The sequence below is a fragment of the Diorhabda sublineata genome, chromosome 10 (assembly GCF_026230105.1).
Source record: "Diorhabda sublineata isolate icDioSubl1.1 chromosome 10, icDioSubl1.1, whole genome shotgun sequence".
NCBI classification, from domain to species: Eukaryota; Metazoa; Arthropoda; class Insecta; order Coleoptera; family Chrysomelidae; genus Diorhabda; species Diorhabda sublineata.
In genome coordinates this window covers 4,484,055-4,508,657 of record NC_079483.1, presented here as the reverse complement: position 1 = coordinate 4,508,657, position 24,603 = coordinate 4,484,055, and the positions used below count along the sequence as shown (strand labels likewise).

Here is a 24,603-nt window from a genome sequence, read left to right as displayed (position 1 = left end):
TCGCTGGGGGCTAGATCTGGACTATACGGTGGATGGGGTAGCAATTCTAAGCGTAAATCCTTCAATTTAACCATCGATACCATCGAAATTGTGAATCGGTCATTGTATTGATGAAACAGTGGTGTTTTACCTTGATTTTTGCATTCAAATGATCCAACAACTATGTAGTATTCGCTATTGATTGTCACTCCATTTTGGAGATGGTCGATGAACAAAATTCAATGCTCATACCAAAATACGAAATAATTTTTGCTATTACTTTTACCAATTCCTTGTTTTCACTACGACTATTTATTTAAAACTGAACTAACTGCGTTACATGAACTTATTTATATACCACAAATAGAATTCTACAAAGTTCTAGAACAAAAAGAAACTCGAGAAATCAATAAAAAGGCAATAGACCATAATTTTATTACTTATTGTGGTTTTCTTCGGTATATTGAATTTTTATTTTATTTGTTTCATCTTTATTCAGTTATTATTTGTTTTTTAGTTTTTACAAGCTTTTTTCTAAATTTTTTTACAATAAAGCATTTCTCTTTCTCTCTCTATCTCTAAAATAGAGTTTCCTAGAAATTGTTTAAAATAAATACTGTAATAAACCGCCTTCTATAATAAAAACTTTATCAAAAACGCGTCCGCTATATATATAAAAACAGATTAAAGGCGCCGTGCGAATTCGCCGAATTTTAAAATTCTATTGTAGCTGGACAGGGTCGGCCTAAGGATCAATTTCGCGAGCTTGTTCGTAACATTTATACTTTATATCGTTATTTTTAATATATAAATATTTCATTCTGAATAATTTCTGGGGTTTATATGATTGTTGCTTTCTAAATCGAATATTCTGTCATCTGTAAGTTCGTTTTAAACTTTATCAATACATGAATTTCTCCCGTACGACACCCCTTCTAATGAATTTTAGGCCAGGTATTCAAACATTTCCCCACCGAATTATTTAATGTAGCACCGATTTATTTGAAATTTTGACAGATGATAGGAGGCGTGTATCCAAAAAGCAAGATCTACAAAGTGCCAAAGTGTGCTATTTTTTACCCAAAATAACCCCAGAAATCGAAAGATCGGCAAATTTAAAGTAAAAAATATCGTATAAAGTTTTTTCGTCAGATCAATAGTTTTTGAGTTATTTGCAATTGAAAAGAAAAGATTTTTCGTCAAAAAACCCGCATTTTTCAATAGCTTTTTACGTATAACTCTGTAATGGTACCGAAAAAAGTGTGGTGAACAAAAATGAAGCTTATAAAAAAACAAAGAAATTAAGAAAATTAAGAAATATTTTAAGATCTCAAAATTCTACCTAAAGCAAGTTATAGATACTTGAATAGCTTTTTTTTACATAATTGAGCATTTAACCTCTAATAACGGAAAAAGGGTACATTTTTCAACAAAAAGTCATGGAATACTTTTTAAAGAGCTTAAAAAGATAAAAGTCGTTTCGACTGAAATTTCAGTGAGATATGATGTAAAATATTTATAGGTAAAACAATTGCACTAAAACTAATGCCATTTCATTGAAAATCAAAATTAAACTTATTTCTTGTACCAAATACTTTATTTGGATGTTATTTACGACATCTGAAAGTTGTTTGGCTGATTAAAAATGCATAATTTTGAACAAAATGAGCATTAAATAATATTTTTTTTTTTGATTTTTCAAAAAAAAAATTTTGCTCATTTTTTCTCCATAACTATAAGAGATACAAAAACAAATAAACCTTCAATTTAACGAATTTTTTATGTCGATAAAATTTCTTTCTTTATTTTTTTTGTAGCATAAAAATTGACGGAGTTATAACCAAATTAATCTGTCACTATAGGGCGAGGATTGCTCATCCACAGCCCTTTGACCCTTTATTAATAAAATGTGGAAGGTCTCAAACCCTTCTAACATACATAAGCTTGTAGCCCTGAAAATTACCTTTAAAATGTTTTTTGTAGGATGTGATAGCTTAAAAATTAATGGAGCTACATAAAAAATAAGAATTTGAAATTTTTTTTGTGAATTACTTACAAACTCAGATATGGCTAGGGAATAAACAAATTAACATCTTAAATTGGGGATGGTTCAAAAAGGACGATTCACTTCAGCCCATCAAATTTAAAAATTTGCCTGCGCCAGAAAAATTGCTGAAAATGATTTTTTGCAATTGTAAAATGGGTCGTGAAGCTTCATGTGGCTGCAGGAACTTGGCTTATACTGTAATGTTGCAACCGGAACTTGCTCTGGAGACAACTGTCTGTAACATCACTTTTGAAGCCATTACTAAGCTTGTACAGTATTTTTTTTATCAAGAAGCAATGATAAATTAACACACGAAATTGTATTGAAAATAACAAAAGTAGCTTCACTTAAACGGCTGTCACTATTTTCTGACTAATCAAAATGTCATTAAATTTTAGACATAGTCTTTTAAAAGTTGGTACTTCAAAAACGTCATACTGACTTGATAATGCCAGTGCCACCTATGAGAAAGTCAGACGACTTATCGAGTAATGTAATATATCAGCTCTATTTTCAGCTATTTAGGTATAAAACAGAAAAAACGTGGATTTACTAAAAAAATGACTCATTGAGTTATGAAAAATTTCATTTTAATGCTGTTCTCTATGTGTAGACTTTAGAGATAATGACGTATCAGATACCAACAATAGTCAGATATCATCAGTGGCGTGCCTAGAATTTTTTTCGGCATACAGGCAATTAATTTGTTGATATTGTTTTTATATTGTTTTCCAAGTTTCGCATAAAGCATTCCACATTTCGTCTCGCGATAATGGACCACAATTACGGACGTGTCTATCAAGCTCTTTCCACAAAAGTTCAATGGGGTTGAGATTCGGGCTCTGAGGAGATCAAACCACGTTCAACACCCCTTTTGCTTCTTGCTCTTCCAAATATCCTCTGCATAATTTGGAACTATGCTTGAGATCATTGTCCTGTTGGAAAATGAATCAATCTCCAGTTAATCGCAATCGCAAAAGAACGGTTTTTGTTCTAAAATTTTGAGTACTGTTCCTTTTTTATAATTCCGTCAAATTTGATCAAATTGCCAGTTCTACGGCTAGATAAGCAATCCTAGGCCATAAATGAGCGACTACACAGTCTGGCATCAGCTCAAACTTTTTTAAAATCTTCTTCAGTCCAATCTCGATAGGCAAGGGCCTGTATCTGTTTTTTCTTGTTTTGTGACCATAGCAAAGGTTTTCGAACGGAGAGTCAATCATACAACTCCACATCTTTCAGGCGCCGTTTTACGGTAGTCATGATAAAGGTTGAACTCGGGTTTTGTCACTTGACGTGGTAGCCCGCGTCCTTATCGAGCCTGTCTCCCTTATCGAGTTATTCTACCATGACCCCAAGTATTCGGTAATTTCAATTGTAAACTAATTTCGTATGCTTTTTCCGTTATAAAACGTCTTCACTGTAGACACCACAAGTTTAGACTAATTGAGATGATTGTTTATGAACAAACCCAGGTAAAATCTCAGGTAATAATATGTCGGAAGCACGTGTTTTTAGAAGCTTATTATTGACTTATAGGAAACAAAAACAAAGTAATTAGTTACCAGCATATCATAAAAATATTATTACGACTCAACCACCTGGCTGTAACGCAGAGTTTTCGGTGTTTGAAAACAATAGTTTATAGTCACAGTAAATAAATTCTTCTTCTTTAGATATTCGATATTAACAATAGAATATGCAGGTGTACATTAGTTTTATTTATTTAATGGGGTTTCGTTACTATTGATAAATAATTATGTTGTTCTAATGTTATCTTAAACTATTGTTTGGTAGTGTATGTGCAAGTCTACGAATTTTTCAGCCCACCTAATAATATTGAAAGTTTAAATACCTGTGCCGTTTGGGAGGTCTTGAACGTACGTAGGAAAACATTTAATTATGGACGTTGGATGGGTATCTTTACTCAGACCTCTATGTATGTTTTCCAGAAACAGTTTCATTATTTGTTTCAATTTATCACTGGTAAGAATCAGTTCTCGGCATTTGTCTCGAATCTGTAAATAAAAGAAAATATCAGTTAGTCGTTTTATTTAAACCAAAGATTAACCAAAAAAGTTTTAAATATTAGTAACGTCGTGTGATTAACTGAGAAAAACTCATGTTTTTGCCCAAAATCGATTTAATCCATCAATGTAATCTCCTTTCAGAATAATACAATAATTCCAAAGCTCTGGTCACTGGGGGCCAGATCTGGACTATAATTTACTTTTAAAAGATCTACTTAAACTTTTATACTTCTAATCAAAAATTTGTGAAGAGAAATCATTATATTAAAATATATCAAACAACGCCCTTTGGCATTCACGTTGCCAATTAAATTTCTTTGAATTGTTGAACAAAAACTCTTTCAAACAACATCAAGTTTATAAAAATCCGCTAAACAGAACTGAACTTACAGACATTTTAACATAACAAGGTTCCCACTCTCCCCCAACTCATATTTTAAGATACAGACTAAAACTTGTGAAATGAAAAATACGAAGAATTCGTTGAAGAAATCCATTTCTTAATTAAGTGCCAATACATTAGGTAAATTTGAGAAAATTCCAATTTTTTAATTTTACATTTTCAAATACGTCCTTAAGTGGTGTAATACATTCTAAACTTTACTCAATAGCGTACTTTTATCTAATTATTAGATTAGAATTTATATGAAGAACGTTCTTTCACATTTCTGTACTAAATACTTATCCAAAATTGTCACCATCAGCAGTGGCGGCCTTAGGGGGTGGCGAACAGGGTAATCGCCCAGGGCCTCGATCTTACAGAGGCCTCGCGCAACAGTCCAAGCAGATTTTAAAAATATAAAATTTTTCAACTATTTTTTATATATTGACAGACAGTTCAAAGAAGCCAGAAGACGACCTTAAAAAAGGCATTTTGATTATGAAGGGGGAGATGAAGCTCATAATTGAAAGCGGAAGAAATTTTCAAAATAAACTATTTTTAAGTCATTGTCGACAATGTGCGCACAAGCTGTTATCCTAGGTTTGAGGCTCTTAAACATCATGAAAGCATATTTGGTTTCATGTATAATATAAAAAAATTAAAGGAATTTAATGATAGTGAACTTTTGAACTTGCAAATATCTATGACGAAGAATCGTGTGATAATGATGGACATGAATTGTACGGACTGAATATGTTTATCCGTGTGTATGAAGGAAGCGATGACATTATCTCGGTGCTAAAATACATAATAGAAAAAAAACTTAACTGAAGTTTAATCCCCTAAGAAATAGTCCTGAAAATTAATGCTACCACTCCTGTTACAATTGCGTTTGCTGAGAGGGGTTTTTCAAGGCTTAAAATTATTATTAAAACATATTTGAGGAATTCGATGACACAAGATCGGCTTTCAGCCCTTGCTATTCTTTCAATCGAAAATGACGCAGCTTATTCGTTAGATTATTGTGCTTTAATTGAAGATTTTAGTCTTAGGAAAAGCCGCAAACATCAATTTTAAAATTTTGTAAATCTTTCAATGTTAAATATTTTAAAGCTCAGTTTTGTTATATTTGTATACTTTTAGCATTTATCCTTGAACATGACAAATACCTAAACGAAGCAACCACACATACTTTTCATGAAGGATAAAGACCTGCCGCTACAATTTTGAAAAGTAAATTTGTACGTAATTGCGAAGTAAAACACCTCTATCACAAAATAAATGCCATGTACATGAACTGATGAAGCAATGAGAAGTTACCATAAAAACTATAACTGATTCTATAATTAGATTAACGTACTGTTAGATTTTAAGAATTTATTCATTCTCAGTTTATTGCATTCAATAATTCACACATTTTGTATATTTGACTATTTAATTTTCACCATTGAACACATTCATTTATATTGAAACTAACGTATTTAACACATTAAACTGTTAAATTCCTATAGACTTTATTGCCTTGGAAGCCCTACCCCTTCTTAACAAACATTTCTAAAGTGTATTCCAGTAATTATGCCTTCAAATTATTGCGAAATGCGGGATCGATTTGATTTCAATTGGCAACTGATTGTGCATTTTTTAGCATTGTAAAATATTGAGCCTTCAGCTAATTCTGAACGTGAAGTAGGTAGGTAAAGGTCCTGCTTCAGATTAGTTTTGATATAAAACATTTCTATGTAATATATACTGAAAAAACAATCAACTCGTCTCAAGAGAGAAAATATTTAATCAATAAATTTTTCTTGGTTTCAGTAGATTTATTTAATTCAAGTATTTTTTCTTCTCAAAATGGTTTTCTTGGTTCAATAAATTATCTCCGGATAGGAGCCATTTAAGATCTGTTTCTGTCTTATATCAAGGTGACTTGTAAACTGACCGTCACCTGATGGGAACCAACCTCGTAGTTAAGCGATTCCATATGTCTTTTAGACACTTGAAGTTTCATTAACTTATCAAATTACTCACTCTTATTTTTGTATTGATCTGGCTCTAATGACCTTAAATATAATTAATTATAGCTTTTGTATACAATAGAATTAGTATTTAAGAAAGCATATACACGCATAATGTGTTTTTAATATTCTTGACATCCAACGAGTACAGTCGTCAGATGATTGAAACTATATTTTTTATTTTATAAATAGCTTTTTACAAAGTTGTGAATTATTTAACAAACGTGTGCTGAATACGTCCAATGTTTCCTAAGACATAGGTTATGATTTTCAATTCAGCGCATATGCATTCATCATATTTGGCTTTTTTGTGATGTTTACCACGAAATAACGTCTAACGTACGGATGGGGTACCCAAAAATAACCGGAATTATTTTTTAAATGCTATATATTTACAAAACAACCTTATCCCCTTCAAAATACTCTCCATTACAAGTAATACATTTGTCCCAGCGGTGCTTCCACTGTTTGAAACATTGTTTGAACTCATCTTTAGAGATGACTGCAAGCTCCTGTTTCGTTCTTTTCTCAATGTTTAAAAATGGCCCTCCTTTCATGCCTCTTTTCATGAGTGGAAACAAGAAAAAGTCGCAGGGAGCCAGGTCAGGCAAGTAAGGTGCGTGGGGCAGCGGAACCACGTTATTTTTAACCAAAAACTGGCTAACAGTGATGGCTGAGTGTGCAGGTGCGTTGTCATGGTGGATGTACCAGTCACCTGTTTGCTGAACCGAGCTCCAAAATATTCCACTGATTTCAGACAGTTGATCAATTGTCTGTCGACGGTCTGTGCGCACAAGCTCACGAATTATTTCAACATTTTCATCGATTCGGGCAGTCGTAGCGAGGTTTGTCATCAATCGACATGTCGCCATTTTTAAATCGAGAAAACCACTCATACACTTGAGTTTTCCCCATAGCATCATCTTTGTAAGTAGTTTTCAACATTAAAACAGTTTCAGCAGCGTTTTTACCGAGTAGAAAACAAAATTTCACAGTGCCACGTTTGCCATCATAAAAAAACGAAGCAGCACTAGCAAAAACGGTCACTAGTGACGAACAGAACGTGGTAGGTCAACGTCCTGCGCGGTACTTTTTTTTTTAAACGACTTATCACACTTCCACAGCAGATAGTTTTGCTGGGAAACTTTCACCTCCACTGCGGGTTCCTGCGTTGCGGTGGGGCTCGGACGGATTGTATGTCCTCTGTTAGTCGCTTTTATCTGAACTCCGCTCATTAGTCATTATGGCACCATTAACAAATATTTCTTCATAGTGATGAGCTGCCTTTCTTGTGATTCCTTCTTTTCTGTTTTGCTCCCTACGTCTCCCTTCCCCTGCTGCATGCAGTGATAAGGAGTTCTATTATCTTCTAATGTTGCTGTGTGTTAGAATTTTTTCCACCATACTCTCAACAGCTGTGGCGGTACTGAACTGGCGACGAAAACAGTACTACAAAAGCTCCACCCGTGGCAATGCTGTTCCGGTTACTTTTGGGTACCCCCTCGTATATGTGGTGTTCTACGTACTTGGATTAAAAAAAACTTGGTAGTTGACTCACACATAATGAATCTTTGGCCTGTCAATAATATACATTTTATTCTTTTGGCTAGTTTTGAATTCAAATTATAGTTTTAGATTTTCATAAATCGTTCGTGGAGGAATGTATGTTCAGATCATATTCTGAACAAAGTCAGATATTCAGAATACATTCGGAATGTGTCAATATTATCTACCGCGAACAAAGCTTTTAATCCACGTATGTTCTAATGTACTATTGATAATTAAAGACAAGAATTAAAAAAGAAATTGGGCTTACAACCGAAATTGAACCAGTCAAAAATTAAGATTTTTCAAAGTCACCTTTACGATAAACGAAGAGTATTTATTATCTGCAGAATCGTTTTTGACTTTTAGTTTTAAGCCGACGAAATTGGTGTGTTTATAAATATTATTTTAAAAACTCTCCGTGACTTATATATGATGTTATCATAAAAGGAATTAACTATAGTGTTGTCGTTTTAAATCTGGGTAAGCGAAAATTCAACAATGCTCTTTTGTATGAAAGAAACATATTGAAACACTTTCAGTATCTGTCTTTGCCCTCACTCCAATAAATCGCCTTGAAATCGGTATCGCCAGACGATAAAGAGATAAAACCATATAACGATTAGTTGATAGATAATGATAAAGTGAAATATTTATTTCTTCTCTCACCTTGTACTCAAAATTTTGTCAGAAATTGTACGTATTACCAATATACACTACCGGTCAAAAGTTTTTGCCTACGATATAGTTTGCGGGATACACACCAAATAAAAATAATACGATTGATTTTAATATTGATATTTTGAAGAACATTTATAGATAAGAATATGGTAATAATAATAATACTACAGTCTGTAATTGTTACGTATTTAAATTTTTGATTCATAGATGACATTCTTTGTAACAATTTTGACGAATAATCGTTTTACAGGATATTCCAAAGATGTGGAGTGGAAGTGGGACATTGTATTCTGACTTCCCTGTCCAATTTGTCCCACAACAACCCAATCGGGTAGAGGTCGGGCGACTATGATGGCCAAATCAGAACCTCCAGTACATTTTACCTCTCCAATTTTTTCGAATAATCTTTGCACAACTTCCAGGAATGTTTGGGATCGTTTTCATGCTGGAAAATAAATAATCTGCCGATCAAGAACTGGCTGCATTTTCTTTTAATATTTTTATTGCCTTCTTTCTTCAAAATCCCCTCAATTTTTACCAGGTCTCCAGTCGTCCTTTCACCAAAACATCTCCCCAAACTATTACCGAGCTTCCATCGTGTTTTATACGATCTAGCATCCGTTCTTCCGCGACCTACGCACAAATACCCTTCTCTTAGATCCAAAAACCTCATACTTTCACTCATCACTCCATAAAACTCTGTCCAACTCTTCATGCGTCTGTAATTGTTACGTATTTTAATTTTTGATTCATAGATGGCATTCTTTGTAACAATTTTGACTAATAATATTCCAAAGATGTGGAGTGGAAGTAGAACATTGCTTTCTGACTCTCCTGTCCAATTTGTCCCACAACAACCATTTTTCGTCCCTCATTGTTCACAAATAACATCATCCCAGACACAGACCCTCCCAAAAAGATGAAACCTTTTTAAAATAGAAACAATTATGCCAACAGAAGCTCAAGCAAAATTTGGGCCATTAATAATAATCACACAACCAGTTTGCTAAATGGTGTGATGATGGTACCGTTTTTGGCCACTTCAGATGTTTTGGAAAAATCAAGGGCAGATCGTTCGACCATAAAGGTTCAGCGGCAGAAGACACATGGTTCGAACGATTGTACACTAACGTCCCGCAAAGAATAATCATCACCTATTGTTTTCCACAAGGATTTTCATTTGAACAATCTTGGAAACAACAGTTTCGTCAGAATCAGTGAGTGACGTCTTCAACTATTCCCGTGAAGTTTGTATGGCCAGTTTAGACCGAGCATATGAAGATGAAGGCCAAATTGGTGGGGATGGTTGCGTCGTTGAAATGGACAAATTTAAAATCGAACAAAGAAAATACAATAATGGGCGCATGGTCGAGGGTCATTGGATATTTGGAATGATCGAGCGTGGCGGCGACGGCTACCGATTTGAAATTTGTCTTGATAACTCTAGAAGTGCCGAAGCATTGTTGGAGCTGATAAGGAAGCATGTCAAAATCGGGACTATCATTTATACTGACTGCTGGAAAGGATATTTGGCGCTAGAAAGTGACGGCTACCAGCACTTTACAGTCAACCAACAGACCCTGTTGGCCTACACCCAAAATATTGAATCCAGCTGGAGGCACATGTGGTGAAGAATATCGAGGGGGGGAATCAGAAGTAACTTGATCTGCATCTTTGTGAATTTCTCTGGAGACGGCAAAAAAATGTGGATCCATCCGATGCAATCATTGTATATATAAAATTTTTGTATCCTGGATCGATGATCGACCTCCAATGGAAGAGGATGAGGAAAGTGACTAAATTTGTGTGGAATGAAATTGCTTTTCATTTATTTTTATTGTTTTTATTGCTCTTTCGGGATCGGAAAATATGTTGATGCTATCGATTCGTTCAGGTTAGATCCGGTACGTTTACTATCGTATTTCTATTTTTCTATCATTTCTCATGGGACTAATAGGCCTTTTTTGACCGAATTCTTAGTCCTTATTCGATTGTGACCATTCCTTATCATTTTTACTTTCCAATTCCAATTTTCGCAAGTTTATCCGTAATTTCTTTTAAAAATTAATTTTGATTCATTTTTTTGATGGTTGTAGATAAACTATAGTATTCTATTCGTGAGTAATAGCTAATACTGATTGTGATAAATTACACCACGAACATAGCGAATGGTGCAATAACCATTATTATTGGTACATTGACTAATAATATACTAAGCATAATATAAAATCAAGCTCTAATCATGAAACAACAGCCATCATTTTTTTTAATAATTAGTAATCATATTTTTTTCTCAAAATATAAAACAAAGTAATAACTGTGAACCGTCAGGTTTGTATTTTTAACAACCAACATTTTTTACTTTAATATAATTTAATGTGATGTTGTTTTTTAACGATACTTCAATAAATATTTTAGTAAAAACGTTGATTTATTTAATCAACACCTGTATTTACATTCTCGAAATAATTTCATCATATTGCTTGTAATAAAATATTGCAATATAATGTTTTGTACCCCTCGCTTACGCAATACATCAAATAGAAAGTAAAAAGAGAATTAAAATGACCAAAACTCGACACACACACACATAAAAATACTGAAATTCCAAAAACCAAGGTTAAGTTCTATTTTAAATTTATAGAATGTATAACGTACTAAGAGACGTGACGTACGAGAAAAGTAAAATCGATATTACAAGATAATATAATGAAAATTTAAACATACCATCGACGTGGCCTGTACGGCCCTCTTATAACCCATTTTTTTTAATAACTAGAAAGCAAAATAAACGACACGAAATACTAGTAACCGTACACACCGTACGAATAAAACTGAACTAAAGATTTTGCCGGTTTCGATGTCTCATTCAGCATTATGAACAAACCCGACATAATAGTGGGAGAAGCGTTGCGTCTTTTTCTAGACTTCAAGCCTCTACGCGAGCGCGTTTCCATTGGTCGAAGGGAAAGGTGTGTCCGTGTCGATAACAACGTCATCGAGATTATGGAATGTAAAATTTATAACATCTGCATATATATATTTGAGTTATTTCCTTGGAAGAAATTGCCTACACGTATAAGCGCACGTAGAATCGAAGAAGTATGTTGCTGAGGATTGGTGACTGACTTTAATATGCGGTATTAAAACGAGTGAACAATTAAACTTGTTTCGAAATATCTCGCCTTTTGGGTATTTCACAATAAAACAGGTTATTACAATGTCATGTGTATATACCTGCCGACTAAATCAATAAATAAAATAACATTTTTCACCTTATCTATTTTTATATACAATAAAGTATTACTCATCCAAAATTTAGTATGATCATTTTGAATATTATTGCAAAATAAACTAAATAATTTATAAATGTACTTGGGCTAATACAAATTTGCGAGTTTTTATTGGTTTTTTATAGGGCGTGCGCCAACTAGCAATTTCAACTTCTGTTACATACAATGTGTGATCGTAGTTTCCATGAAGATTAGACAACTAGAAGATTTAGTACAGTGAACCAAGCAAATCACCTGGCAATTTTGAAGACCTTCACGGATTAGTTTGAAATTTTGACAAAAGCTTAGATGCAAATTTCAAATCTGATTTGGTGCCAATGTATGCTTCTACCCAGGGGTGAATGCAACCCTTACTGGGGTATTTAAAATTTCAAAATAACACCGGGAATCGATGAAGAATTGAATTTTTAAAGAAAATGTGGCATAAAGTTTTTCATTCAACTCAATAGTTTTTGAGTTATTCGCGATTGAAAATTAAAAAAAAAAGTTTTTCAACATTTTTTCACGAAAAACTCGAAAATTAAGCATTTTTCGGAAAAAATTATTCTTATCAAAATTGAAGCTTATAAAAAAACAAAGAAATTAGTCAGTTTGATTTAAATTTTTTAAATAATATTCAGCAACTTATGAGTCAATAAAAATCAATTTTTTCGTTTTCGTAAATTTATAAGAGGTTTGAGCTCAAATAACGGAAAAACCATCAGTTTTTCATAAAAAAGTGTAATAAAAATTTTTAAAGTATTTATCGGACCTTTAAAATGAGCTTTTAGAAAACCGTCTAGCATGAAAATTAAGCGAGAAACATTTATTTTCAAAGGAAATTCAATATTCTACAAAAAAATATTTCTAATTAAATTCATTCCTTACTCGATGTTGAACTTAAATTCAGAAGTAATTCATCATTTTGTGATGTTATTCTTATTTATTTATTTGATTTCTAATCGTGGGGTTAATTAATAAACACTGTCTCTTACTTTCTTAATTTATTTAAATACTATACACTACACTTAACTAATTTAAATAATTCATTTAAATTTTTCGATTACTTTGCTAATTCTGTTCACCACGACTATTTATTATAAACTGAAATAAACTGCGCTACATAAACTCCTTACATATTCAAAAATAATTCTCAAAAGATCTAGAAGAATAAAGAAACAGAAGAAATGAATAAATAGACCTTCCTAGAAAGTATCAAAAAGAATCAAAGTAAATAAACCGCTTGCTATAAAAATGGATATAAAAATCAAACATCGAACGTATTCCGCCGTTTATAAGAAGTAAGTTAAAGGCTCCTGGCGCGCTTTCGCCGAATTTTAGAATTTCAATACATCTAGGCAGGACCGGCACAGTTTTTTTCACGTTACACATGATTTTTTCCACTTGTTGGAAAAATGTATGATTTAAACATTGAGAATAACTTTTTTTTTATTGGACCACTAAATTTTGGGGTAGGTGATCTTAGATATTTATATCGATAACAAATCGTTCAAAAGTGAAATATTACATTGATAAATTATGATTTTATACAAAAAATATTTAAATCATAAATCAAGTGTAACGTGAGAAAAAACGATAAATTACTTTCGAATTAAATTAAAAATGTTGATAAACATTTTTTGCAGAGTAGTACAAAAATCCAAAATCGAAACGTCGAAATTGAAAAAATAAATAAATGTTTGAGGCACGATTACAAGGAAACGGCTTGTTTTACATTAATTTACTAGGAAAGCTTTTTTCTCGGAAATTTAATTTCCTATGAGAATACGCTTCGCTAAAATTTTTCAGATTGATAATTGACGAGTTTTGAGTAAAAAATGCGATTACTGTTAACTGTTACCGATCCTCCAGTTCGAAATCCGCATTGTGCAAAAGTGCAATTCCTCGGTAATTTGCACAGTCGACTTTTTTTCACTTTTTTGTTTATCGTCAATGTTATTACAATATCCCATGCATCTAGCATTATCTCATTTTCCCATATACTTTTAATCGATTCTTGAATTTTGTTTGTTAGACCATCACTTCCACGAATTTCGTTTCTTCCAGGACATTTACCGTTTTTTTTTTGGTTTTGTATTATTTCATCTACTTCTTTCTTAATTGGTGCTGGTATTTTTTCTTCGTTTTGCAGCGTTAGATTTGTCATTTCAGTTCCTTATTAGTTTTTTGTATTCAACATTTCTTGAAAGTACTCCTCCAGAGTTTCGTCGTCATCTTGTCTTGTTTGCTTTTAATGAAAATTGTTTTTTATTGCTCCGTTCCTCTATTCTTCAATGCATTTTATCCCGTCTTCCGTTTCCTGTGTCTTTTTTGTTCTGCATATCCTTTTCATTATTCTTCTTTACTTATCGTACTGTCTTTTATTTTTAGCACCCGTTTGCAGCATTTTCTGTTTAATATGTCTTCTCTTTACTATTTCTTTTTCACATTCTTAGTCGAACCATTCCTTCTTTCTCTTTTTTCTTCTCTTTGGTATTATTTTATCCGCCTTTTTCTCGATTCGATTCCATTCATTGCTTATGTTCAGGCTCTCTATTTGGGTTAGCGTTTCTCCAATTTCTTCTGCATTATCTCATTGTTCGATTCTCTATAATTTTTTCCCATTTGCAACTCTCTCTCCTCCTTTATTTTTTTTTTATTATCGCTGGATGCATTTGGGCTAAGTCATGTTCCTTTATTCATCTCTGTGTTCGAATTTTGTGCTAACAAGTTTCACCTCTGTTGCAAAGTTAATAAATCTTCTTCCATTATCCTCCATCTACTTTCAATTATTGGGATATATAAGTCCAATTTTAATGTCAGCACATCCGTTCTGATATTGCCTTGAGATTAATACTAATTTATGTAAAAGTGTTGATGACACAGTGTGTTTAGTTAGAAGTATGCTTGGTGTTGGAAATTGTACGATTTATAGTTATTAAAAGAAAAGAAATTTGACGAGTTGAAAGCAGCTAGGAAAATCAAAAATTTTATAAAGTTACCTGAATATATCAGGAGACTGATTAAGATTAAAATGTTTTTATTAGAACCTACTCACTTTTTTATTAACTATATCTGAACCTCCCTATTTATTTAAAAAGTCCAACTATGAAAAACTTTTTGGTACAGGGTGAACGTCTGATTTTATTGATCTATAAAATTGCTCTACAATATGAATCATGCTATAAAACTGTGAGATCCAATTATGACTCATATTGTTTGTTTATAGATAATGATGATATACAAATAAATAGTTGGGGACTAGGTTTTTCCATCACAACAAGCATGCAAATATCCTGTGGTTTTGTACAGAATTTTAATGATCGGGGGATTACATAGTAAATGGAAACACGTTTTTATTATAACAAATTACATTCAAACCACGATGTAACGTATAAATTATTCTTATATAATTTTTATGCATGAGAGAGTAATAAAACCAAAGTCAAAACTCAGTACGGTCATTTTAAATATTATTACAGAATTCCTAAAATTTCGTTTCGTTTTCAGACTTTTATTAGTCTTTTATAAGCATAAACTGTATAGAACAACGCAAAAAAAAGGTTTGGAGGGGCCAAAAGCCTATTACATAGTCGTATCAAAAAGTTTTTTCAATAAGTACCCATTTGTTGATAAAGGCTAAACATTTTATTTTATTTTAATTTCAAGAAAATCTTCACAACAAATTCCACCTAAAATGCGATTTAACAATTAATTAAAAATAATTACCTAAGGAGTATAAACGAAATGAGAGAAAAAGAAATATATTTTATTTAGATGAAACATGGATCAACAAGGTACATACACCAAATAAATTAGGCCAAGATAAAATTGTTGACAGAATCCACCACCAAGAAAGATCGCAGACTGATAATAGTGTAGGGAATTACATCTTTCCAAATTTTTCAAATTTCTATTTTCGATTCTTTGCAATTCGGTTATCGTTTTCAGTTTTCTTCCATCTCTATTCTTTTGACTTTAACTAAATACCCAAGAGAATTGTGGATTCTTAACAAAGCAGAGAAAGGGAAATACTTAGGAGGATACTAGAAATTTATATATTAACCGACAACATCGCACCGCTGGTCAAATAGTGTCATAAGTAAAAAAAAACTATCGAGTAAGCGTTTGAAATTAATTCAAACTTCGATTTTCACTGTTCACTCCCAAACTGACAAGATTATCATAATAGTAACTATTTATATGACATTATTTGAGATAAAAGTTTTCTAGAACCAATGGTCCATTGGTTAAATGGATAATTCAATACATTGATTGAAAATGTATCCTAGGGGTTCAGCAATATATTCAGAAATTGTTTTTAATATTCTACAATGTATACCGTCAATTCCTCTTGCTTTGTCTTTTAGTTTATCTATTATAGTTTTAACTTCATCCTTATTAGTTGGATTTATTGGATTTATTTACACTTTTTTTATCTTCGATGCTGCAGGTTTTCTGCGCTTTTCCTGCAACCTGGTGAACCGGTTCTCCAACCAAATGGCCGACGATAAGGAATGATGCTGCCACAACTGTACCCGCCCGCCTCTTTTTAAATTTAAAATGAACAAATAATAAAACACAAAATTTTCAAATAACCAAAAAAAGTTAGTTAAAAAGTTTTAATTTATTTAGGGACCTAGTTTTGGATATAGGGGTTTAAAACTTAGACGACCTTAATTTGGATTTAACGACAAACTTTTACTCGTGGAACTACTTAGTCCGGGACGATTGAGTGAATGAACTTCTTTGGTTCCTGACCGCATTCCACGGATGTGATCCTGTTTGTATTCTCCTGACAAGTAGGAAGTCTCATGTGTTGTTAAAGGTCAGATCAACTCTTATTAGTTTTTTTTTGTAAAATCATTATTTCCTGTAAACCAAAACTCATTAAATTTGCAGGTAACTTTTTTTAACCTATTTCGATACTTGTCTCAGTTTAGGTTAAAAAACTGAGTGGAACTTGAAAGCATACAAAATTTCTGTTCATGTTAAACACAGTAAAATCTTACAACGAACCCTGACAACACACATTAACATGATGAGCTTAGTCGGAGCCCAAAATGTGACCTTTTAGGTTACAACATAGACAAGTTTTTTTCGATATAGGTAACCTGTATAATATCCTTCATGTTATATATGTGCCGTTTTCATATCGCGACGCTCATTCGTAAAACCGGATTAATGTCTTTTGACATCGATTGTATTTCTTCATATAGGAAAGCTCTACTAGCCTATTTTACCAATAACTGCTGAAAGAAGTATGTAGCTTGCACTAAAACCTACTACACTTATGTCTCTTTATGCCTGTAATTTCCCGCGGAAACCGCCAGCATTACTTCGCGAGAAAGGCATTAGCTACTTGCTCTTTTTTCTTCTTCATAACTCCCCTGCATCTCCAAATCAATGCTGGTTGGTTGGAGGTTAAGGATGACCAGTCGTGATCTTCTTGTTCTTTGTCGTCGTCGATTGGGCACGAACCAATATCCTAGGTTCTTCTGCATTAGTGTAGGCTTGACGCCTCGCACTGTGTGTCAGTTGTGACATTTCCTACTTCGCTCTTCGCGTTGCAGGTTATGTACGACCTTTATGATGAAGGTTGTCGTTGCATTCCATTTGTTTTCAGAGCTGAGCATTACCTTTACCAAGGTCTCGGCGTGGCTCATATCGGTATGTATCGAATCTTGTATTGTATTTGTACAGGTATGTCCGAAAGCACCCATGTCCAGACAGCATCTGCGTCAGGTAGTTGTTAACACTGCCGTGCTTGCGCTGCATCCACTTATTTAGGTGAGGTTGCCAGATGTGGGTCCATCTTTTCTTAAGAGACTCCTCCAACGTCTTTTCTTCTCAGTTTTGATATGGTGTGCATCCCCATCGTAGTTTCTTGTTCGGCGACAGTAGAACTTTCTTTATGATGTGCGTGCCTGCGTGTGTGCGTGTGTGTATGATAACAACATACGGAAGTGACGATAAGAAGAAAACCGATTTCATTTGATTATATGTGTGATTAGAAGATAAAGTTTGATAAACAACTTTGAACGTTTAGGGGTTAAAAAAATTTCGGAAACCAAATTGTCTGTTTTCAGTAAATTAAAGTTGGCAACGGCGTATTATCGTCCGACAATTCGCCAATCGGACAAGACCGAAGGTTATAAACGGAAATTGTGCTCATGTGGCGGGTAATAAACCAGACCATACAATTATTATTATTAGTGAATAGCCAGGGGTGAGGTAAAATAATTGTACGCGAATCCGTTGCTTCGCCAATATAATTTATGAATTCCTATGTAAATTACGTATAAAATATTCTCGCAGGTGTTTATTTTATTCTTGTATACACCGTGGAAGCAAATCAAATAATGATATAGGAAATATGACTCCGAGGGCACAACTAATTTCAAGTTTCCAAAGGCAAAATGTGCGTGTTAAATTAAGTTAAAAATATATAAAAATATTAATTACAAGGGGTTAAAAAATGGCACTGTCAGTAGGAAAGATAGAAAACTGAGAACGAAAGGTTTGTTACAACTTGGAACAGTGTTATTTGCTGCGTTTACATAATATTTTCGCGCAATCTCTGATTATGCACGGTTCTAGTAACAGTTCTTGCTACCAACGAAGTATTGAAAAGAACAGTTCGCAAACGATAACTAAATCGATTGGAACACAAAACAGATTCGTTCGTGTAATGACTAGTTCTTCAAAAAACAATCAATATTTCATAAATACGCACACAATGGAAACATCGAGTCGTGAACATAAATGCATTTTTATTGGCCGAAACTGGCGTGTGTACACAATTTCTTCGAAATATTCCTGCCAACAAACAGTCTGCGATAAGCAGTGACGTCTCTTAGTGAGATTCATTTAATTCGTAAATTTCTTTAAATAAATAGAAATATGGCGTTTTTCAGATCATGGGCGAATGAAGACAATGAAATTGTAAAGTGTAGTGAGAATAAAAACAGGTATAAATTTAATAATAAAGATTTAGATATACAAACACAGTTTATACTTTTTCGCATAAGATCTACATGTTTTTAAAAGTAGTTTTTACAAAAATAATAAATTTATAAAATGAGGTACCTACGCCTAAGGTAGATCAAACAGAATTGTCGGCAAGGGTTTTTATAATCTGCAATTGATATAGGAAGTACAAACTTTAATAGTGGTTTTGTTTGGTACAAAATTTTCGTATTTCCTCAAAAGTACTGGCAACATTATTATGTAATTTTATAGAAATATATATTTTAGAAGCTGATACATCCTAGGAATTTGTTATTATCATAAATCATGAAGTTAAACGGTTCGTACCAAGTTCGTACCAACTTTTAAGGTTAGATTTTTTGTTAATTTTGTAAGACTTCCGATTCACGCCGGTGACGGAAATGGTTGGGGTTTGGTATATAATTTGGGCTCGAGGTGACGATTCTACAGCTGTAATTTGATGGAAAAACGATCTACAAACGAGAACATTGTATAAATGACATATAAATTGAAATAAAAGTACTTGAAGTAACTGAAAGTTTGAAACGACACTTAGAACTAACCGAACCTAAACTAACTTAACCCAAAAATTGTTCTTCTTTTTAGATTCGAACCCAGACAGTCAAGTTATGCAATATCAAAGATATTTATTCATTTGGCTAGGTGATTTTAGGTGATATTGCATGATTAAAAGTTCATTATAACTTCAATTTTTGAACATTTTTCGGCCTTTGCGTGCTCAGAACCCTTTCATAAATCCAAAGTACATTTTATATTCCATATTTAGAGTGTCCCATTCCCATCCCATCCATACCATACTATGGTTAGGTCAAAGCCAAAATTTTGATTGAACTTAAACATCATTCAATTCTACACCCAAAAAATAATGTAGAAAATGTTTATGGTGAAATAAGAGAACGATATGCCGTAACAAATTTAAAAGTGGGATCCAGTAAAGCCATTAGTTCACTAGTAGGTCATATGGATCCAAGATTGATGTTCCAGTTATGTGTAGTTAGCTCGCTCTAATACTCAAAATTAGAGGTACTACTTAACCATATAAATATATTTGCAAACGCAAAAAAATCACCCCTTGCTCATTGTGTTATCTTTTCTACCAGTTTTTCTAAAAATTGGTTATCAGTTATCTGTTGTTTCGCAATGGACATTCAAGTTGAAGGTATATACCACGCCATATACCTTTTCATTTAAAATTACTCAATACAAATATACATTTCGCCGAACAACAAAATAATAATCCTTCCACCCCTGACTGACCAATATCTGACCAAGGAAATTCCAATTAACTTTCTTAATGTCCTAATAGCATACCTGATACACCTTTTAGGAATCACCAATATAACTGTATCCTTCTACCTCCGCATTGTTTCATATTAGCCCGAACCCAGGCGAGACGTTTGGAATCGAGGAGAAATACATTCTGTCTCTGGACAGCGAGGCTTAAGTTATTGATCTTCATTTAAAGTGCTACTGATCTTCACTATCATAAACATTAAGACTAGCGCTCATATATATTCATTACTGTTTTCAATTGATTATATTTTGCTATAGTTTATTTTTATGTACTAATTCAGAGCATGGTTATTTTCATAAATGTACTGTAATACAAGTTTTCAGGCTTTTATTGGTCTCTTATGTCCATAAGATGTACAGAACAAAAGAAAAAGGTTTAGACTGCTCAAAAGCTCCGTGAATTAAATATTAGTCGCACCATAAGATCTATAAGTAACTATATATCTTTTAACTCCTAGAATCTCTTTCACTGAAAATACGATTTTAGGTTTTTCCATGTAGTAAGGAGATGCAACAGTTTAGTTTAGTTGCAACTTGCAAGGTGCAGTGTGCAATCTATTGTGTACTCTAGTGTGATTATGGCAAATTTGGATGAGCTTCGTAAATGCCGAAAAAGCAGTCCTTTAAATGTTAATGAAAGAAAATTAGTATTAAGAAATTAATGTAAAAGTGTTGACGACACAGTTAATAGTACGCTTGGTGATGGAAAATCTGCGATTTACAGAGTTATTAAAGAAGAGAAATGTGTCGAGTTTCAAGCAGCACGTTAAGATCAAGGAAAACCAAAATTTCAAATAGAAAATCGTGAAAGAAAAACAATTTCCGACAGTAAACAAAATTCTTGTCACGTTTCGAGATGATAAGGCTTACCCTGAACTAATTATTGGTAAGATGAAACTGTTACTAATCGAAGACAATCTTTCGACACATCCATCATTTAGTCTAGACCTTGCACCTTCAGATTACTATTCAGATCTATGGCAAATTTCTTGCATGGGGAAGGAATCCAAAGGAGATGTTGACAATGCGATGTGACAATTTTTTGCATTTAAGCCCAAAGAATTTTGGTACCAAGGTCTATTTCTTTTTGTATAATTATTTAATAAAAAATTGAACATTATCTATGAGACACCCCTATATTTTTTCACGCATAAACTAAATTAACGTCCACAATTGCTGTAACACCGAATAGAAAATTGAAATGACTTTAAACACGGATAATTTCAGACCAATCATGTTATGTAATAATTTTTGAATGTATTGATAAAAAAAAAGAAAATATAATAGCTTTAACTGTAACATAACATGTAAATAATTACCTTTGGGGTAATATAGTCACTAAAGTCCTGATTGTCGGTCACCATTTTCATATTTTTTCCTTTAAAAATTAACTCATTTAACAACAGACACGGTCCGAAAAAGAAGGTCACCTTCAGACAACTAGCTCGCTACCCTATATGAACTTACCCCTCAAACACACCCACACATATCTAGCGCGCATGTATCGTCTGGTATTTTCACTATTTACATTGTTGTCGCTTTTCAATTTTAAATATAAAATTTCTTACTTTCCATTTACCATTTTTCAATTATTAAGTCAAAAAAAAAAGGATTCTAATGCCCTAAATAAAAAAAACTTCCATTAGCTACGGGTAAATAATGTAGTTTCATTCACATCATATTTTTAAATTGTATAGTTTGATGGTTTTGTTCTATTCAGTAAACTAGCCGCATTATGCAGGATTATTAGAAAGTGATGCACAAAATTTATAAAACGTACTGTATTCATATTCGATGAAAAAAAAAATAGATTTCATAACACTGACAAACTTGACGTTTAACTTTTTTGACTTATGTCAAATGTCGCGGAAAACAGTTTGACTTGTTTCATTTGACGTTTGACATAAGTCAAATAAGCTATACGTCAAATTTGTCAATGTTACGAAATCTATTTTTTTTAAATAGGAAGCTAGTTTTCTTTTAAAAACTAGATAATAAAGTTGTTTTTTTTACATTGCAAAAAGAAAAAGATTCAAAAGGAAAAAATAAAATCGAAATAAACTTAATTTTAGTTATTACCTTTGAAATTCCTTACTTGAATTGTTCAAACTGTATCCCATTCACTATCTGACATAGTCTATTTTTATGTACGAGAGAGTAATAAAACCTAATTTATAATGCAAAACTTAGTACAGTCATTTGATATATTACAGAATAATCTAATAAAATATTTCCTAAAATTTTCATAAATGTACCTTTTCGATCTTCATTGGTCTTTTATAACTGTACAGAACAATAGAAACAGGTTTGGAATGGTCAAAAGCCTTGTCGTGATCGTGGTCACACTTCGCTACAGGATGAATTTCGAGCAAGTCGTCTAAAATCGCTGTTGTGCTATAAATCATCGATGATGTGCGTGAACTGATATATTGAGAAATCGTCTTGTGGCATACGAATCAATAAACAATCAAAATGCATCAAATTTAAACGATTATGAGAGCAAACTCGGAACGAACGAAAACAATGTCAATGACGATAAAATATGGAGGCACTGATTGGTTTTTTTCCAGGCATAGACAAACAATTTGCCAATTATACAAAACTAAGAATAGGATGCGTTATAAAATTTATGATATGCCATATTTTATCAATGTTAAAAAAACAGTGAAATTGGCATACTAATATAAGTAGTTTTGACCGATACCTATTCGATACTTAATGTAAAAGCATCGATACTAAAAGTACTTTGTATCGAAGAAAAGATCGATTATGTACTTGTATTTACTCGATTCGTTTCATCCCTACTTGGGGGTTAGTTCCACTTGCATTCATTTAATATTGCAATAAAATTTGGTTGACAAACAAGATTTGTTCGCGTTGGATACCGATAATCGTTCAAAAAAGAGCTCGTGTCGATTGGTGCAAAGAAATGTTGAAAAAATTCAATCGCTCGTGACATAAGAAGAATCATGGATCTATACATATGAACCCGAAACTAAACAATAATCGACTGTATGGGTCTTTCAAAACGAGCCAAATCTAACAAAAGTTGTTCGCGCACGAAGCACTTCAAAGCAAATTATCGCCTCTTTTTTCGGATTAACTAGACATCTCGCCATCGTTTCATTAGAGCAACGTATAACAGTGAATTCTGAATGGTACACCAGCATTTGTTTGCCTTCGTAAAAATTTGGCGAGCCAATCGCTGAAGACGAATCAATCTCCACCACGACAATGCGAGATCTCACACATCACTTCAAACAAAAACGTTTCTGAACAGTCAAAATATCGTATTGATGAGTCATTCACCGTTTGGCACCCAATGATTTCTTCTTATTCCCGCAGATCAAAAATAGACTGCAAGGTCAACGTTTTTCTACACCCGAAGAAGCGGTTGATGCGTTCAAATCACAATGGAATGTGGAATATTTTGAAAAGCAATAAACTCATATCCAATTATTTGATTTTATTTGTTTATTTAAAATTTAAGTACCAGCCCTCGTATTTTCATAAATTCAAAATCAATTTTTTTTATTAATTCTCTGTTTTTTTTATGTATCATTATCATTTTTAGCATTGCTTTATCATAACTCTGTATATAAGTCACATTCTGGAAACCTCTCATTTCCTCGGTGAAGGTCCAACCAAAATAGGGGTGATTCGTCGCGTGGAGTAGTCCGATTAAAACCACCTAATCTAATCACCCTACTCCAGCCCCTTTCTTGATAATAACAACAAAGCGGAAAAAACTATTTAGAAATTTAATGTAGCCCGCCGTACTTCAATGGAGAAAACAACTACTTTCCTGGCTAATATCTCGACGAATATTGATTTACATCACATCTAAAGAGCGGGATATGTCCATCGACCTTTTTGTCGATATAAACATCCAATGACTCGCATTTGCAAGGAGATAGTTGTAAAGGCGGGTTTACACGTTACGATAAATCGTAACAACTTGTCTGAACGATAAGTCGTTGCATGCAAGTCGGTGTGTGTAAACCGCAAATCGTTACGACTTGTCTGAGTTGGAGCCAGGTTGGAAGGTTGGTGCAAATTTCCAGAAACTTCTCGGGTTTGCAACGACAAGTCGGAGGGCTTCATCGACAAGTCGGAACGTGTAAACGGTGACTCCGTCAAATCGGTCACCTAAGTTCTATTTTTGGAGCGAAGTACCTCAGTTCTGCCGTTGTGAAGCCATCTAGACAGTGTAGTAAATTTTGTATTTTCTGGTTTTGAGTGAAAGTTTTTGTTGTTAATCAGTTTTTATTATAAGTTTGCTTCGGTGAAATGTCGGACCTACGTCAAGCCTCTCGGGAGTTCCTGTTAGAGTTCATTGAATTGTACC

General features: G+C 33.1%; 1 protein-coding gene across 8 annotated transcripts in view; it reads right to left on the bottom strand.

Annotated features, from left to right (window-relative positions):
- LOC130449560 (hexokinase type 2) overlaps positions 1–24,603 on the bottom strand; it is an 89,484-nt gene that overhangs the window by 29,682 nt on the left and 35,199 nt on the right. For 4 of the 8 annotated variants that reach the window (XM_056787455.1, XM_056787456.1, XM_056787451.1 and 1 more), the window contains one exon: positions 3,882–4,044. In XM_056787455.1, coding sequence (XP_056643433.1) covers positions 3,882–4,044 — 163 coding nt within the window. Of the gene's footprint in view, positions 1–3,881; positions 4,045–11,406; positions 11,637–21,574; positions 21,743–24,603 lie in introns of those variants that run through there. The other 4 variants (XM_056787458.1, XM_056787457.1, XM_056787459.1 and 1 more) reach the window with 4 other exon arrangements.